The sequence below is a fragment of the Phodopus roborovskii genome, unplaced genomic scaffold, assembly GCF_943737965.1.
Source record: "Phodopus roborovskii unplaced genomic scaffold, PHOROB, whole genome shotgun sequence".
NCBI lineage: Eukaryota > Metazoa > Chordata > Mammalia > Rodentia > Cricetidae > Phodopus > Phodopus roborovskii.
The window spans coordinates 11,896,559-11,916,159 of NW_026126571.1; the positions used below are offsets into that span (position 1 = coordinate 11,896,559).

The 19,601-nt window shown below is 43.5% G+C and overlaps 2 protein-coding genes across 2 annotated transcripts in view; both read left to right on the plus strand.

Annotated features, from left to right (window-relative positions):
• The window catches only part of LOC127235735 (ribose-5-phosphate isomerase), an 877,486-nt gene that overhangs the window by 553,263 nt on the left and 304,622 nt on the right, over positions 1-19,601 (plus strand). The gene's annotated exons all lie outside the window — the stretch shown is intronic.
• Positions 16,910-18,602, plus strand: Tacstd2 (tumor associated calcium signal transducer 2). The gene has a single exon (XM_051203108.1). It carries the CDS (start codon positions 16,975-16,977, stop codon positions 17,926-17,928), a length of 954 nt encoding a protein of 317 aa, XP_051059065.1. The 5' UTR covers positions 16,910-16,974; the 3' UTR covers positions 17,929-18,602.

The window sequence follows — 19,601 nt, forward strand, 5'->3', positions numbered from 1 at the left end:
AGGACATGGTGGAGTGTTGTTTACTAGCTTGCTCAACCTGGTTTCTTATGAAACCTAAGGCCTAGAAGTTGAAAACCTCAAAATGGATTGGGTCTTTCCAAATCAATCAATACAATCAAAACAAAGAAAGGTACCTGCCGGCTTGTCGACAGCCATCTAAGAATGGTACCTGCAGACTTGCAGACAGTCATCTAAGAACAGGACCTGCAGGCTTGTAGACGGTCATCTAGTTGAAGCATTTTCTCAGTTGAGCCTCTCCCTCTCAGATGGACTGTAAGTTTGTATCAAGTTGACATAAAACTAGCCAACACAGACTGAATAGGGAATCTTGGCTTCATTTAGGAGTGAGTCTCCCAGGACTCCATTTCAGCCCCTACAGCCCCTACTTCCGACATACCAGGTCTCATCCACACAAGGCCTTTGTATCTTTCTTTTCCAATGCCGAGAATAACACAGCAGCCCTGCTCATTACATTGAAAGGGAGCAAGGCCTTGAGTGAGTTTAACTGGGGAGCCGTTCACTGCATTGCAAACAAATTATCCACACTCTTGGGCCTCAATTATTCTCTCCTCTTCAGGGTGAGAATGGTAACACCTGCCTCATAAAGCTGTTCTCATTAAATCAATTAACATAGGACCTAGGGAGATGGATCAGTGGGCAAGCGCTTACCTCAGAAGCCTGGGTACAGATTTCCATCACATGCATAAAAAGGGCTAGATGTGACGGTACAAGCCTGAAACACAGGCATTAGGGATTAGGGAGCCAAGACAGGTAGTTTCTGGTGACTCATTGGCTGCCGGTCTAGCTAAAATGGTGAGCTCTGGGTTCAGCAAGACACTCTGTCTCAAAAAGAAACTGAGGGCTGGAGAGATGGCTCAGCATGGAAAAGTGCGTACAAGTATCTAGAGCCGACTGAGTTCAACCAGAACCTGAATAGAAAGTCGTGTGTGCAGTGTGCACCTGTACCCTGTAATCCCAGCCCTCACACAGTGAAATGGGCAGTAGAAAAGGGAGAATCACCTACGAGCTTGTGGACCAGCTACCCCGGAGTACCCAGCACAGCAGAAACAAGGGGAACCATGGTTTAGGAAGGATAGAACCAATTCTTGAATGTTGCTCCTCTTTGTTTCTTGAGGCAATGTCTTGCTGCATAGCCCTAGCTCAGGATTCCTGTCTTATCCTTTCAAATGCACCAGTGAGAGCCATGTGCCTCCTGGCTTGTCTTGAATTAACTTGGGTATCAGTTTAACACAACTCAATCCTGTTCAGTCTAAGGTTGAGCTGCTATCGTAGAGTGTTCTTGTACGCAATACAGTCTCATAGACATATATGTCAGTATACTGCAAGCTCAAGGTCAGCCTGGTCCACACAGTGAGTTCCAGTCCAGCCGAGAGGTACAAGTGAGACCTAGTCTACACACACACACACACACACACACACACACACACACACACACACACAGAGGGAGAGGAGAGAGAGAGAGAGAGAGAGGAAAGAAAGAGAGGAGGGAGAGAGAGAGGGAGGGAGGGAGGGAGGAAAAGAACCCATCCCCAACACCACATACCACCACATACCAGAGAGAGAGAGGTCCAGGCTTAGTAGACACATTTGTAATCCCAGATCTGCATGGGTAGAAACAGTGGACCCCTGGGATTCACCAGCTAGCCAGCTAGCCTAGCCTGCTTGGAAATTTCTAGTCCAGCACAGCAAGAGAATTTGAGAAGATGAAGAAGGAGGAGTACCAGGTTTCCCCTGGCCTCCACACACATGCTCACAAGGACACTCACATGCACCCACACGTTCACGTACATATGAACACACCTGCACACAAACTATTTTATTCTCAGTGACATCGGAGAAAAGGGCAGTATGCAAGCAATTTTGTATTTCTGCTAACTTTAAAGAGTTTGTGTGGCTTTCACGTTTGCTTTTGTAGCCCCTGCAGTCTGGATCACAAAGAGAATGGGGCTCCTGGAAGTGGACCGCCAGCTAGAGAGCACTCCATAGTAACAAGAAGTTTGGCATAGCAGCTCTCACATTGTTCACAAGAGCAGCTGGTGATTTTTCACATCCCTCTCAGTGAAAGATCTCACTTAAAAATCATTAAAAAGCAGCACTGGAGAAGATGCAAACTAAAGAATACGAGAACTAATGACACTAACTACTCAGAGAAACAACAATTTGGGTATAATGTTCTACACATCATGTAATTTCACTAGCAATTACCGCATGTGTGCATTCATATCTTTATGCTTCCTCTGGGTACAAAAGGCTATAGTGGCCACTGGTAGATTTTGAAAGATTTTGTAGCTGTTCTCTGCCTTTAGTCACTTACAATTTGAGAAGTGATAGAGGGTATTTAATGTTTAATTGCAATGATAAGAAAGTTCTGGGAAAGGCACTGTATCAAATAAAAGTAGACACTGGTTTTTCTGCTGTACTCTGGACTGAAGATTCTCACCACCAGGCCCTTACTAACAGCAGCCTTGCCTGGGTTTGAGAACGCCTTACATCTCATCCTGAGGTTTCCGGGTTTAATGCTTGAGCATTGTTTTGATACCTAGAAACTGATAAGAAAACATCTCTTGTTGCTTTGTCTGTGTGGTTTACTGCTCCTCTCCCTAGACTAGATGACTACAGCCATATTGTGGTAATTCTTCGTTGTCGGGTCAAAAGGAAGCTGACATCAGGCCCCAGTACATGAAGCTGGGTTAACCAACATGTTTTCTCTGATCACATTGCCATGTGAGTGAATGCTCTTCTCCTTCAATGATTCAGTGTAACCACTGAAAGTTCTCACTTGGGGAGTTAATGCCCACATGAATCTTGTAATACCTCCAGCCAGGGACAGGGCTCATGTGGGTTTGTATGTGTTTATTATTTAGCATTACATTTAGAGGAGTTAGACAGGGTTTCTCTCTGGCTTTTGAGCCTGTCCTAGAACTCTCTCTGTAAACCAGGCTGGCCTCAAACTCACAGAGATCCATCTGCCTCTGCCTCCCGAGTGCTGGGATTAAATCATGCGCCACCATTGCCTGGTCACACTCCATTTTTACAGTAGAGAGACTGAAAAGCTCATAGAAGCGAGTTCTACAGGAAGGATAATCTACTTGGCTAATAATATAAGAAAACCATAATGGCATACCTCAGAAATTCAAAGAATTGATATCATTTTAATCTTTGTGGCTTATGGTAGACTTTGATTATTGAATTATTTTTTCGGTAAAATAATCCTAATGTCACAGTTTAAGCAAATAAAAAAGAGCAAAGAACACCTTCAGTTTATGTGACTTGCATTCTGATTTGAAAGAAAATTACGTAGCATTGATGAGCATCTGTAAACCATTCTAATATATGAAATCATTTTGTGCAGCAGTTTATGTGGTGTATGAACTGTGAGAAGGCAATGCCATCAGCTTCAACCAACACATGTAACCACCCTGGATGTGGACACTGAAAACCACCAGTGGTATGGTATCAAGGGCTCCTATGCAGACAGCTGGTTTGGAGGTGCATGTAGAAGTAGATACCCATGCTACATGTTATGCAGCAGCTTCCGGGAGAAGTACTTAGCCCTGAACCAAGACCAAGGCAACAAGTTCTGAAAAGTTCCTTGAAATTGCGCTGTAGATTCCAGATTCCTTGGATGACATCTTATTCTATTAAGACACCAGAAAACTGTATTTCTTTTTTCACATAGGGAATTAATTTTGGCCTTCCCCGAAGTCCTGTGACTGATGAATTGAGGGTAGAGCAAATAGAAGTTGAAGAATTCTGTCCCCAGTATCTGGGAGCCGTTTCTGCTCTCTTGAAAACCAGGAGTAGTGAGTGGTATGGCAGCAGACCCTTCATGGCAGTTCTGACTCTGTCAAACATTGGTGTCTCAGCAGGCTGTGGCAGGGTCTTCATCTTCAAACCCTCAGGAAGTGTGGGGACAAGAATTCCAATTGACAATTTCCACCGTGTTTCTGGCATCTGAACTAAGATGTTTTCCATGACGGGGGAAAAAAATATGTACTGCTCTATTAAATGAGCTTCTTGGTGGGGGGGACTCTCTTTATATGTGTGATCTCTAGTTTTGCCAACTGTTGAATTTTCAACACCTCTTGGGACAAAGTTTGATCAAAAGGACTATTGTAGGTAACCGGAAATGGCACTGTTTTGTAAAACCTCGATTTATCTGTAAGCACGTGTGTACATGCAGCAATTTCACCGTTGTCAAATAAGGCCCCTTTCATTCCAGCTGCTCTGCTAATGAACTCTTCCAGTAGTCGAATGGCTTGCATTTGGGTCACTAGCTTTTACATAAAACCACCGTGCTCCGTGTTTGTTGGAGGTACGAGGGAAAAGCCTCCGGTCTGTTTGGCAAGCAGTACAGGTTGTGTAGGGGTGGGCGGTTGTTTTGAGGGCCCCCTTATTTTACACGTATTTTATGTCTACTCCGTGCTTAGCATCTGCTGCTGAAGTTTGCCATCTTGGGTGTTTGTATTTATGTGTATAGTAACTAGACCTTTTTTCTAAATGCATCCGAAGTACTTTGATAGCAAAGATCCCAAAATCAAATGTCAGCTTTACCATTTGTACGATTTACTTTTTCAGAATAGGGACAAGATGCAACAATTAAAAGTTTTCCTGTCCTAATTGTGAAAAAAAAAAACTTAACATTTGAAATGTGCTGTCCTATTTCTTGGAGCACGCACCTCTGTGACCAGCGGTAACCTGTGCTGTAGCTTTCTGTGGATTTCATTCCACTTCCCTTTCCCTTGGCTCCCACATGCCTCGGGAATGCAGTTTGATAACCGTCCATCAGATGGTGCCATAGTTCATTTTGTGAGCGCTGAACTTTGACTCCTTCGAAGTTTTGTATGTGTCTTAAAATAGCCGTTCTTACCAGAACTATACCATGTTTCTATTCACATGACATATATTTACTTAAATTCCAGAATATTAGCACATGGCATTGCTGGTGGGGATTTAAAAAAAAACTAACAGGTGAAGAAGACTTTGAATTGCTTGCTGGACCGCTTGGTTTAAATGACTGACAAGCTCGTTGTTCTGAACCAGGTCAGTTCCTGGACAGCGGTACACTAGGAGCATCAGTAGCAGAGGTCACAGTTACCAAAAGTATGTTAGAGGTGCTGATGTGAATTGGTGAGCTGAAAGGCTTATTTCATTGTCTGTCTTAATATGTTTCTTAGGTAAATCATAAGGACAGTGGTTTAGCATCGCCTTGCACCATCAAGTTTCTTTAGCCATTTGATAGAGGAAGAGCAGAGAGTGGAGGCCAGAGATTAACAAGGTGATTTTCCCTCTGTTGTTTTCCACCTTAGTTTTTGAGACAGGGTCTCTCAGTGGACCTGGAGCTTACTGATTAGGCCAGACCGGCCACATGCATATGTGTATGAGTGCACACACTCAAATAGGTACATAAACACTACAAATACACACACACACACACACACACACACACACCAAAATAAAACTTGATGATTTATCTCTTTATGTGTTCTCAAATCATATTTTATGTATGCCTCTTATGAAACTGGAGATATTGTTCAACGGTTAAGAGCACTTGCTGACCTTATAGAGGATCCAAGTTCTGTTCTCAGCCCTGATACGGCAGTTCACAAATGTCTGAAACTCCCGTTTCAGGGTATTTTATGCCCCTTGGGCACTGCACACACTCAGTGTACATACGTACATGCAGGCAAAATACTCATAGACATAAAATAAAAACAAAATATTAAAAGGAATTACCTATATCTATTCATATCAGAAGTGACACATAAACAGAATGAAGAAAAACAAACAGGTATTTAGTGGAAATTTTCTCCTAAGAACTCAGAAATCTCTAAGTTGAATATTTTAAGGAATTTTCCACTAGTTCTAGTGAGCTAACACATTGTCTTGCTATTTATTGCTGTGCTGACTAGAATGCACATAAAATAAAGGGGTGTGTTGGGGGGGTTCTGGTAGCCCAGATACTTTTTATCTCTTTGTTGAGACCTGAACAAAATCCTGTTTTCAGGTTGCCATGGCTACGGAAAAGGGTTTTTCTGGGAAAATAATGATTAAGGGAGCAGGCAGCAGCCCTCGCAAACCCAATGACTTGTAAGGAGAATGGCTGCTGCTATTCCAGTCCTTTTGGCCAGAACCACGGCCATGCAAGTCCTGTCTCCTCTCTCAGGTAAATGTCGTTTTGTCTCAGGTAATACAGTCAGTTCCAGGCACAGGAGCCTGGTGGCGGGAGGAGGAGAGGAAACTTGCAAAGCTTGGAGGTGTATTTTTGCCTGAGTCTAGAATAAATTTGGCCATCATCGCTATTTATTCAGTTAGTAGTTGGCTCTTTGGGGGTTGAAGATAATGCCAACTTAGCAACTGTGTGAACTGCACACCTTTGTTGCCGTCCTTCTGGAGACCGGAAACGGATGCTATTCCACCTGGGACTCAGTGACACAGAGTGAGTGGGTGCTTCTGCTGAACTGTTGTACTGCATAAAGATAAAAAGAGATAAAATGAGTTTATAGCTGTAGATGTTCGGTAGTGGTCACTTCTGAAGGCACAGTTGCTTCGAGGAGCCCCCAGTGGGCTTCAAAAGTGTTGCTAGTGTTCTGTTTCTTGGCCTGGAAGATAGCTACATGGGGATTTCCAGACTGAAATGCCACATGCCAGTGACTCAGTGACATTCTTGGTGCATACAATATTCATTAAAAAGAAAATGTTTAGTTGGCAGTTTCCATTTTGTATCATGTTTTGATATCAAGACATGTGTGACTAATGATGACACAGTTTTTGTTTGACTTGGCGTTTTGGTGATGGTTGGGCCTGAAACTGTCCCTGAAGAAACATGCTTTTGTTTTCTATATGAAGTGCTTTTTTTTTTTTTTTTTTTTTTTTTTTTTTTCTCCTGGCAGTGGTTTGAGGTGTAGCCTGGCTGCTGGTCTCGGATCTCTGGGTTAACAGATACCCATTAATGCGCTTACTAGAGGCAGCAGGAAGAGCTGGCCTTTCCACCAGCCCTCCTACCACACAGACTCCTTGGAACAGTCACATGGTAGAAACATAAGGCCAGCAAGCCCATTTTTTGCCTGGTCTACCTGAGTGGGATGTCTGGAAACAAGTGCTCCAAAACTACGGGTACAGCTGATTACACCGGGAAGCAGAAGTTTCTGCTGTTTTTCTGAGGGATTTTTGAAATATTCTCTAAATCATTTTGTTCATAAAGTATAGGTAAAAAAGTAAACTGTTTGTCCCAATTGCCTCTTTAGAACTTGATTTCTGTTCCAATAGGTATCAGTCTCGCCATCGTCAACAATCCAACTCAGAAGTTTCTACCCAGCTTTCTCCAAGGAAGTGATGAAGAAAATTAGCTTGTAACCGCCTCTAAACTGGTTGCCAGCCAAGCCCTATTGGAAGGCATGAGACATAACTATGGTCATAACTGAGACATAACTATGACCAGTCAGAAGTAGGAAAGAAGGGCAGGTTTCATAGAGTTTGAGCAGTCTTCAGATTGACTGAATTCATGGTTTAAGAGGTGTGGTTTTGCATTATGTGTGTGATAAAGGGCATTTCTTAAGTTTGAAACACAAAAGGATTACATAGATATCTTTGGTATTTGGGACAGGGCTTCTGTGTGTTCCCAGGTTGGCCTCACACCTGCAATCCTCCTACCTGGACCTCTCCAGCACTGGGATTGCAGGCTTACATGGACGTGAAAATGAGGAGTAGAAAAATGAACCCATTAGTGTGCTTACTGATAATGGCTTGAATTAACATAAATGGTAGGTTTCTTTAACACAACTTAAATTGAGATGGTATTTAGGATAACACTTTGAAAGGACTACTTAAATTATTATTTAACCTATGCTTCAGTCAAGAGCATTTGACGGAGATTGGGGGGGTGGGTCTTTGGGATCCCCTGATCTAGTTCCTTGACTAACTGCTACTGCTAACATCAATTTTTAAAATATTTGTTTATGTATTTGGTGCTGAGTATTGTGTATTCTGAGAGTGTTCTCTGCCACTGAGCTCTAACTCCAGTTATATCCCAGCTGAGGTGATCTGTAAGCATCAGACACTAGAATGTTATCCTTAAGGACCAATTACCTTTGCATAGGCCAGAAAATTGTCTGCTGCATTCCCAGTCTGTTAAGTCCTTAGAGCAAGGACTGCTTATTGACCTATGATAAAAATTATGTAGTGCTTTAATAATAGATGCATGTGCATGGCTTAACTAGCACATTCATGTGCAATGATGTGCTTGTATGTCCTTGCATGCAGCTTCCTAGTTCCATGAAAGCTGACTGCTGCCATTACATTTGTGTGTTTCAGTAATAGTGCATCTGTATACAACTATACTCTTAGAGCCATGTGTGCTGCTCTGTGCAAACATGTGCGATCACTCCTGTAATACTCTATGTATACTCCTTTACTGTGTTTCTGTGTGTGCTTATGTACTGGTACATCTGTGTGGACTGCTGTTGATGAACATCCATGTGTTCTGATTTTAGTTTACGTGCAGAGCTGTCCTGCTTTGCTGCAAATGCACATCCGTTTACCCTGCAGTAGTGTGCATCACTTTTTTGCAGAGAATCCATTGTGTAATGCTTTAGGAGTACGCTGGAGTGTGCTGCTGCTGTACTGGCACACTCGTGCAGCAATGTACTGGGAGGCTCTTAGGTGCATCTGACTGGTACTCAATGTGTGCTGGTGCTGTTTTTCCAAGTAGCTTAGGCTCTAGGCACAAGTGTCTGCCCTTTTATAATTATCTGTGACTCCAGGCACAGGTGTCTGTGCTTTTTCTGATTATATGAAGCCCTGGGAACAACTCTCGGTGGTTTTTCCTGATTGGCTGGACTCTGGGCACAGGAATGTGCCATTTTCCTGATGAATTGCACCACTGGACATGGGTTTCTTGATTTTCCTGATGAGCTAGAGTATTGGTACAGGTGTCTGCTGTTTCCCTGATTACCTATGGCCATGGGCAGGGCAGGCCAACCTTGTCCTGATTACTAAGTCCCTTGGCAAAGCTGTCCAGTTTTTCTGTTTGTTCCTCTTGTGTTTTTTCTCTCTGCCTTAGGTAGATCCATTAATGTTTATTCCTGATTATCTGTGCACCCTGGCATGTATGTCTACACTTAGCCAGGTTAGCTGCCCTCCTCAACACAGGTATCTGGATTTATCCACATTAAAAGCACCATGGGGCAGGTGTCTACACTAATCCAGAGTATCTGCAGCCTGGGCACAGATGTTTGCACTTATCCAGACTACCTGTGACCCTGTCAACGGTTCCTTTACTTTTCTTGAGAAGTTGATGCACTAGCCACAGGTATGCATACCATTAGTTAAGCTGTGGTAACAGCTGTCTTTCTTTCTTTCTAAGCTGGACCTCCGGAATTGGTGGAGTGTTTTCATAGTCAGATGCACACTTACACTCAGCTCTCTCTGCCTTTCAGTGTAGTTTGCAACCCCTAGCTCAGCTGTCGCACAGGTGCCTTTCCTATCCTTAATTAGTTGTAACCCAGACCACAGCATATTCAGTCCTAACCCTAACCCTACACTAACCCCTAATCTTACATGTAACCAGAAATCCAACCCTTAACCCTAACTCCAACCTAATGCTTACCTCAAACTCTAAATTCTAATCTTAACATTTTGTCTAATTATAGCTTTAACCTAAAGTGAAGCAATATCTCTAACATTATACTAAGCAAATGATTGATCATAACTACAATTCTCATTTTAATCCTAATTAGAACCCTAGCAATAACCATACCCCTAACCCTAGCACTAACCAAAACCCTTGTATAAACCTACAGGTAACCCTAACAGTAAAGAAAGCTCTATATCTGTTAGAAACTTAACTGAAACCATCCAGAGCTTGCCACCAGATAGCACTAATAAAAGGTAGGTCTGAGAAGAAAGCCCCAGGCTGGCCACCCTGCAGCTCAGATAGGAACCTAGCTCAAGACAGGCCTTGATATGCTAATGAACACCTCCCCAGGGTGATGTTGTTATGTTAGTGATCCAGCCCCGAGCTGATAGTACAAAGCTATCAATATAGCTGTCAAGACAGCCAATGAAATAATATAAAAAATGGAACTTTGGAAGTGGTCTCTAAATTTAAGCCTAACCCCATTCTTACCCCTGACTCTATCCTTACCTAATGCTTGGCCTAACCCTAAACCCAACACTAGCTCTATCCCTAACCCTAACTTGAATACTAACCCAAACTATAGCTCTCACCATAAATTTAATCTTAGCTGAAGCACTAGCCTTAAATACATCACTAGTTTTAATGAAACTGTAAGCCTATCTACAACCCAAACTCAAAAACAAGGCCTGAACCCTATTTCTCATAATAACTACAGCCATACATCAACTTTATACCAACCTCTAAACTCACCATATCCATAATCCAACCCTGGTTCGGCCATTAACACTAAACTTAAAGCTAGCCATAATTCTAACCCAAGGACTAACACCAACCATAACTGTAAACCTAGCCCAAAAGTTAACATTAGGCCAACCTCTAACTATAACCTTAGAAATAACACCAATACTGCACCTAACCCTACTCTAAAATTAACCATACCTCTAAATCTCACATTCAACTTAGAAATATAACTAAAACTTCCATTCCCTAACACAAACCTGGCCTAACTGTAACCCTATTCCTAACTCTAATGCTAACATTAATCTTAGAATAAGCATAAAAGTTCTCAAGAATTATCTCTAACTTTAGCTATTACCCTGAACTAAATTTAACCTTATCTTACTTAACCCAGTGCTTTTCATCCTAATGTTAAACCTAAACTTAATATACAATAATTCTAATCAGATCCTATCCAAAACCCTAACCCTAACAATAAATACATCTAGCACACAAACTATTAAAAAGTAAATTAGTCTAAATCTAATAATAACCCAGTTTCTAACACTAACCATATGCCTCACCCTAATGATACACCAAGCTCTACTCTGAGTCCTGTGCCTTATTCAGGTACTGGCCCTAACCATAACCTCAGCTGCTAATAGTGCCACTCCATATGAAATTATGTGGTCCAACTACATTCAGCTACCACACTATCCTAATCAAAATCTTAACCCTGACATTTAACAAAGATCTATACCTTTTCTAACCACTGGCTCTAACACTAGTTTTAAGCATAAATCTCACACTACAGAACCCTAATTCTAACCTTAACCCTATATGTATATATATATATATATATATATATATATATATATATATATTTCTAAGTCTAGCAAAAGACTTAAATTTAATAGCTCTGAATTTAAATCTAACACTAATTTCAAGCCTAGACACAACTTAAATACTTACCCAAACCACATCTCTCACACTAAACTCTAGCTTTGGTGCACACCTTTAATCCCAGCATTTGGGAGACAGAGACAGGGAACTCTGTGAATTCAAGGGCAGCCTGGTCTACTGAGAGAGTTCTAGGATAGCCTCTAAAGCTACAGAAAAACCCTGTCTCAAAAAACAAAACAGAACAAAAAAAAAAAAAAAAACTCAAACAAACAAACAAAAAAAAATAGCCCTAAACAAATCCCTAGAATTAAATAAAATTGTAACCCCACCTCAAGCCTGGACCCCAAAACTAGTTCTAGGTCTATAATTAACATTAATCCTACTGACAAGTCTAGTTGCATTTCCTAACACTAACTTTGCACCAAGCTTTAACTGAACCCCATCCATAATTCTAACCTGGGATCTGCCATCAAACCTCACCATAAATATCACCTTATATGTAAAACTAACCCCAGGATTAACACTAACACAACAAATATAGCCCTACCTTAAAACTAAGCTTACTCTAATTCTTAAACGAACCTTAGAAATAACAGTGCTACTGTTATTTCAAATCTCTAAATCAAACCTTCACCCTACATCTAACCTAAGCAAAACATTAAATCAAACACTAACCATAACATTATCTAAACAAAGCCATAAACCTACCACTAACCTTATTCCTCAAACTAAACAGTTTTACACCTAATCCAAATACTGGCTCTAACCCTAGTTTTAACCTAAGACAACCCCTAAGAATAGCCCTAATTCTAACACTAGCCCCAACCTATTTCTAACCTAGCCATACCTTAAACCTAACACTATTTCTACCCAAGCCTCAACCTTATTTCTAACCTAAGCTACAGCCCTAGACCTAACCACAAACCTAAAACTAGCTCTACCCTAGACATAACCGGAATACTAACCCAAATCCTTGCACTCACCTGAGCCTTCAAAAAAACCCAAACTCTTGCCCTAAGCATATACTTTGCCCTAAACAGAACTGGAGTACTACCTCAAGCAAAATGCCTAAAAATGGGTTTAAAAGGTAATCATAAACTCTTGTTATAACAAGACCTGTAGCTTTTACAAACTTTACAGCAAGCCCTAACCTATCTATCCCTAACGATAATCCTAACAATGGCTCTCCTAGCAATCTAAATCATAAACCTAAAATTAGTTCTAACTCTAACCACAGGACAAATACTAATCCTAATGATAACATATCACTGATCTTAATTCTACGCCTGCCTCCAACTCTACCAATAATCTTATAAATACCACTAAAACAAACAGTCCCGAGTTCTAACACTAACCCAGGTGTGACCATAATCCAAACAATACCTGCAACTCTAAAAAATCTTAGAAATAAACCCCTTCTGTTGGAATGCAGCCAGTTAAAAAGAAAGAAAGAAAAGAAATAAACCCATAATACTAACCATAGTCCTAACCCTAACCCTATCCTAGCCCCAGACTAACCCTGTCTAACCCTAATACTAATTATATCCCTAAGCATAACCATACAATAATCCTAATCTGACCATAACAAAACCCCTAAACCTAACTCTAGTTCAACTTGAACCAAAAACTAAGTCTAAAACTAACCATAAAGCAATTTCAACACTAACTCTACACTAAACTCCCTAAATCCTGAGCCTAAAATTAGCTCTGACTCTAACCACAATTCCAAGCCAAAATTAAACACATACATAGCTCTGTAAGTTTACATCTACCCCAATACTTACCATAGCTCTGAACTTACTCTAAGTCTATAACTAATGTTCCACCTAAATTGACATGAAAACCAAATCTTAGCTTTCACAGTAAATTTAACCCTAGTTCAAACACTAGCCCTAAATAAATCAGCAACCAGAAACTCTACCCCTAACCACTGTCCTTTACAATAACACCTTATACCCTATATCTAGTTAGAGGAAATGCTAACCCTATATGAAATCTGACCCTAACCATAAACCTATACCTAACACTTACTTATATGTTTAATATTAACCATAGAGTTTGCCCTACCCTAACACTCCAAGACTAACCCCAAATGTTAACTATAACCTGACACCAACACTAAATCTAAACTAAACATAATCCCAGTGCCAACCACTTACAATAGTCATACAAAAACTCCGAACACTATTTCTAACCCTAACTCCCTAAACTTAAACCTAACCCTAAGCCAGCTTTGATCCTAACCTGATCTGGACTCTAATGCTAACCCCAATTATAGCCTAACCAAAAACTAATCAAACCCAGACAGTAAACACTAAAAACAAACCCCCTAAACCAAACCTCAAAACTCAAACTTTCACCATAAACCCAACCCTTTCCCTATTCCTACCCCTAATCTACAATTAACCTAATAATACTAAACAAAAAAGGAAGCCTAACTCTAACCTTCTAACTATAACACTAAAGGGAACTGTAAATCAACAGTAACCATCTTATCCTAACGTTAAGCTTCATTCTAACTCTTAATTTTATCCCTAAACCCTTATACCAACCCTAAATATAACCCCTAAGCTAACTGTAACACTAACCTGAACTCTAACCACCATATTTAATCCTAACCCATACCTTAACCACCAAACAGAAACTCTAACCCCAACACTAAAGATAACTCAATCCAAACGAGTCATAACCAAACCCTAATCCTAACCCAACACAAACCGAAACCTAAACTCTGACCCTAATCCCCAAAGCTAACCCTTCATCAGAACATATCCCTCCTCCCTACAGGTATAAGGCTAATAAAAAAATTTGTAAATGCAATTCATTCTAATCTCCCATAAAACTAGGCATCTGGAAGGTGGGCTAAGGTAGGAATGGTAATCCAGAATGTCACAGGTGATGATGATATCACTTGTCCCACGTCACAAACATTGAAATGGTTCATATATACATTTGGAGGAAGCATATCAATGTTGGGACGTTCTGTGCAAAAGCCACTGTTAATTAACCCAACGCACATTACTTAGTGCCTCCTTATACTCATGTGCCAGGATCACAGGATACTGATGTGGTTCTTGCCCCTTGTAAGCACTTGACAGTCCCAAAATGCTGGAAAGCTTTTGTTGAGTACTTCTAAATTACAATTAAAATACAAAGAAATTAAGCTACTACATGATTTTGCTTTTAATTAGAGGAGGGGAGAATTAGATCTGGGTGGGCGTGTGCCTGCTGAGGAAAGCTGGGAAGAAGCAGATATTAAAGAAGGAAGCCAAGGGATCTGGAGGTCATCTTTGTTCACTCCATCTTCCCAAAGAGGATAACAGTCTGGCATGCCTACTCCTCCACTCCTCCCAGAACCTCACAAAATCCTATTCTTGGCTGAGCTAACTAATTAGTCAACACATCATCACCTGTGTTCCAGGGCCTTGAAAGCCCTTCCTCACTAGCTTTCCTCCAACTGGCCTGGGACTCCCGGGAATGAAAGCCAGGTGGAGTACACCTTTAAGCCCAACATTTGAGGGTGTGAGGGAGGGAGAGGCAGAAGCAGGCAGATCTCTTGAGTTCAAGGCCAGCCTGGGTTGCACACAGAATAAATCCCAGGGCAGCCAGGTCTATACACAGAAACCCTGTCTCGAAAAAATAAAAATAAATAAACTTTTAAAAGAAAAGATAAAGGAAACCAGGTGTTTTTGCCAGTTTTAGTAGATGATGATCACTCATACAACCACTGGAAAAGGTGAGGAGACAAGCTCAGTTTTCACTGGAATATACATTGTCTTGGAGTTACAAAGCTTTACCATTTACCATCTCGTCTGTTCAGTTTGAGTATCAGAATAAATAACCTAAGAACGGGGCCTCTGATATACCAATTTTACAGATGGGCAATGGAAACCCAGGAAGGGTAGTTTTTGTTAATCTTAGGATGAAAAGATAAGGGAGTACAGAAAAGAGGCATTTTTCCCTTCAGAAAGTAAACAATGATTGAGTAGAAAATCACAGTTGTATACTAGAGCCAATTAGAGAAGAGGAGAATCCAGGTACATGACTCTGCAAAGGTTTCAGAGCATGCAAAAGTCTGGGGAGATGGCAGGGATACAATGATGGCAAATAACAGCAGCTGACACTGTGCACTAACTAATAAAACTTGAGTTTCACCCTTAGAGTCTAGATGTCTCTCTCTTCCCCTGTCTACACACAGGGGGGTGGGGGGGAAAGTATTCTCAACAGAGAAAATGTACACAGATTTGTGCTTTAGGGCTTTCTCTGTGGCAGGATGGAGATTGGACAGGTTAGGCTAGTTGTTCAATAGACCTAAAGAGATGGTGGGGGTGGAAATCAGAGGCGTGTCCCTGGTGCTACTGGGTAAGAATTTGTCCCACATGTCTATACTTCCTCTGCCTATAAAGACAAAATAATATGTTTGAGTCTGTCTGCCTCGGGAATTGCTTGAAAATTAATGGTGCAGAGGCCTGGCTGGCTTCCAGTAGTCAAACAACACCCTTGCACAGTATACTACTGGCATACATTAAATGCTGATATATAAAATGTGTTTTGAAGGTGGATCTGAGAATAATTATAGTTTGTTAATTATTGTTAATTTTACCACAGCTTAGAATGGTGGACTTTCTCTAGATTCTGGGAGAGATTGCTATCCCTCCATCCCATTAAAGAGGCGCAGTTTCCCACAGGCTCCATTCTCTCATTATATTTAGTGGTTCAGCTACCTCCATCGGTTATTGAGAAGGAAAACCAATGATTTCCTCTCTTAGAATCAAATTGTACAAGATGTCTCTAGTAGTCTTACAGACTCTCCAAAATGTTGTTTCCTCCCAGTTATCTTTAACAAGTATTGGCATGCGTGTGTGTTCAACAAAACTTCTAAGTTCAACAGAACTTCTAATCCATGGCACACCAGGACAACTGGACTCTGTAGGTGATGTAGTAATGGGATCGTTTCCCTAGCCTGTCTTCACGTTCTGCAACACTTTGTTTTCGTAAGTCTTTATTTATAGTTTTTATAACCAAACAGAAGACCCAGGCCGGAAGGAATCCTGGGAAATTAAAAGATGGTGACTTCGGGTCTCCCTCATCTGCATCGTCTCTCCTAGAGTAGGACTTACAGACAGTCCCACTTAAGTCCTGAAAGGCAAGGCCACATGCTAATGTTGGTGACAAGCGCGAAAGAACTCTGTAGAGGAGTTAATGAGGTGAAGTGGATCAAGAACAGAGGGAAGGAAGACTGCAGACAGGAGTCCGGAGAGAATGGGAGGAGGTATGGGATTATGGGAGCTGGAATGAGAGTGGTGTGGCGGTCAGGAGCCGGGCCTCTGGAGGAACTCCGGAGGCTGCGCTATGAGAGGTGGGACGCCCTAGTTCTGAGCCATAAGGAGGGCAGCGTCCCCCAGGTGGGGCCAGGTAAATACCGGTTTCCTCTATGTGCTTTTGGTCAGCAGATGGCAGGAGCAGCCTCCCCTGCCAGATCCTATCTCGGGAGGCTTCCTCCGTGGGACCTGGGAATGGAGAGTACCACCCAGATTCCATTGGGTGAGTCACTGGCTAACCAGTCCTGCAGGTTCAGGAGGGTATAAGAGCCTGAGGAAGCTTCCTGACAGCATTTGCCTGAAGTGTCTTTACCTAGCCTGATCGTTCAGAACCCAGGCTCCTGGTCAGTTAAGACTGCTCTCCTCCACCCCACCATGGCGAGGGGCTCGGAGTTAGCACCACTGCTGCTGCTACTGGCGGTGGTGACCCGCTTTTGCGTGGCACAGAACAATTGCACGTGCCCCACCAACAAGATGACCATCTGCAGCTCTGATGGCACAGGAGGCGTCTGCCAGTGCCGGGCAATCGGCTCACAGATGTTGGTCGACTGCTCCACGCTGACTTCCAAGTGCCTGCTGCTCAAGGCTCGCATGAGCACCCGGAGGAGCAGCGGCCGCAGCCTGGTGAAGCCTAGCGAGCACGCGATCCTGGACAACGACGGCCTCTACGACCCAGAATGCGACGACAAGGGTCACTTCAAGGCACGCCAGTGCAACCAGACCTCGGTGTGCTGGTGCGTAAACTCGGTGGGCGTGCGCCGCACGGACAAGGGAGACCTGAGCCTGCGCTGCGACGAAGTGGTGCGCACCCACCACATCCTCATTGAGTTGCGCCACCGCAAGACCGACCGAGCCTTCAACCACTCTGACCTGGACTCGGAGCTGCGGCGGCTCTTCAAGGAGCGCTACCAGCTGCGCCCCAATTTTCTGTCGGCCATTCACTACGAGGAGCCCACCATCCAGATAGAGCTGCGGCAGAACGCCTCGCAAAAGGTACTGGGGGACGTGGATATAGCTGACGCCGCCTACTACTTCGAGCGGGACATCAAAGGCGAGTCGCTGTTCGCTGGCCGCCGCGGCCTGGATGTGCAGGTGCGTGGGGAGCCCCTGCACGTGGAGCGGACGCTCATCTACTACTTGGACGAGAAGCCCCCCCAGTTCTCCATGAAGCGTCTCACCGCCGGCCTCATCGCTGTCATCGCTGTGGTTGTGGTGGCGCTAGTGGCCGGTGTGGTCGTCTTGGTGGTCACCAACAGGAGGAAGTCAGGAAAGTACAGAAAGGTGGAGCTAAAGGAGCTGGGGGAGATGAGACGCGAACCTAGCTTGTAGATGCCCGGCAGGTCCTGGCCTTCCTCATCACCCCAGACCAGTATGCGTTGGCCTGTTGATTCTTGGCCAGGAGGTAATTTTCCTCCCAGCTCTGACCTCTTCCTTCTCTCTCCACAAACAAATTCGCTAGATGCTGAGTTCAGGCCGCCTCCTCGCCTTCGGTCTTGAAGGAAGCATTTCTGAAATTCCTTGTCCGGTCAGTAGAAACCTGCCTGACCAGAGTTAAGCAAAGGCGGGCTAGGTGGGTTCATTAAGAAGCGAATTCCAGGCAGCTCTGGGTCGTTTCCCAGCGACTTTAATCCACCTAAAGATTTAAATGGTTTGAGAGGGGGAAGCGATGCTTTCACTGTCCCGAGTTGATATCCGTCTGCTCCCTGCCTTACTGAAAAGTTCACTAATTGAGCCTGAGCGGTGTTCTTCATCTGCCGTGGTTTGTACGGGAGGAAAAGGCGTTTCCGATATCTGAGTACATTTTAGACGTCTCCGTTGGACTGCGTCTATTCTGCCTGCCCTTGATGGAGCTGATACTAGCAATGTTCTCTTTTGTAAAATGTTTGTACAGATGTGTCTTTGATAATGCTGCTGTTTTTTAAAGCAACAACTCGAGTTTAATAAAATATGGGAAAGGCACAAACCAGAAGATGGGCTGTGTGAAAATTCCCTCCAGATTTAAACCACTGTGTTGCTCTCCTTTGTCTAATGCTTGGATTTTACATTTTAAGTTCTAACGCTTCCGTGTGAAACTCTAACATTGACTATTGATGTTCTGGTGTTTTCCGAGGGCTGGGATCTTGTGTTTGCCTGGCATCTGGCAGGCCCTGGGTTCTGTCCTCAGCAGAGGGTGGGGAAACTTTGGGATTGCAGTTCGTTTGAAGGTAGTTCCTAAAACTGCTTATTAATAGACAAACCTTCCTTACAGTTCTTAAACCAGGTGGAGGAGCAGGAAATAAATGACTAGGTGGCTGCAGGTCTCTGCTACTCATCATGGGGCTGAGTCCCTTTCTTTCTTGTGAGGATAGTCACCTGTTGGGGGTGGACTGTATACCTGCTTACTATTGAGTGTTTGGGAGGAGGGGCAAAAAGTGGGGGGGGAGCAAGGGGGTATAAATTGAGGCAGTGGGGTGGGGCAGCGCCTCTAGACGCTTTACTGAAATTCTAACATTTACTATTGGTTCTCTGGTGGTTCCTGAGGAGGGTGAGGCTTGGTTGCCTAGTAAAGGGAAGCCGCGCGGGGGTGGAGCCTGGGCGAGTATCGGTTTCCTCTGCTGGCTTTCGTTTGCCCAGAGGCTTGTGCAGTCTGATGCTATCGCGCAGGGATGGCTGGGTACTCTGTGAAGAGGGAGGGCCACCCAAATTCCTTTAGGTGAGCCGCTGGAACCAGTCGATCCGGTCTGGCGGAGAGTAAGGGCGTGAGGGCAAGAGGGAGCGGTCCAGCCGTCCGCAGACTTCCACAGTGTCCCAACACCCAGCCCGAGTCTGCCAAGCCCTGCGCCTGGTCGCCTGGTCCGCCTCTTCGCGCTTGGAGTGCGGGCTCACCCCAGTGCGGTGGATGCGAATCGTGATGCTCCTCCTCGCGTCCGCGCAGGACAGAGACACTTGATCTGCCAACTAGATGGCAGACCCAGGGGCTGTTGCCACTGTTCCGCTTGCGTTTGGTGGCCGACTGCTCCACG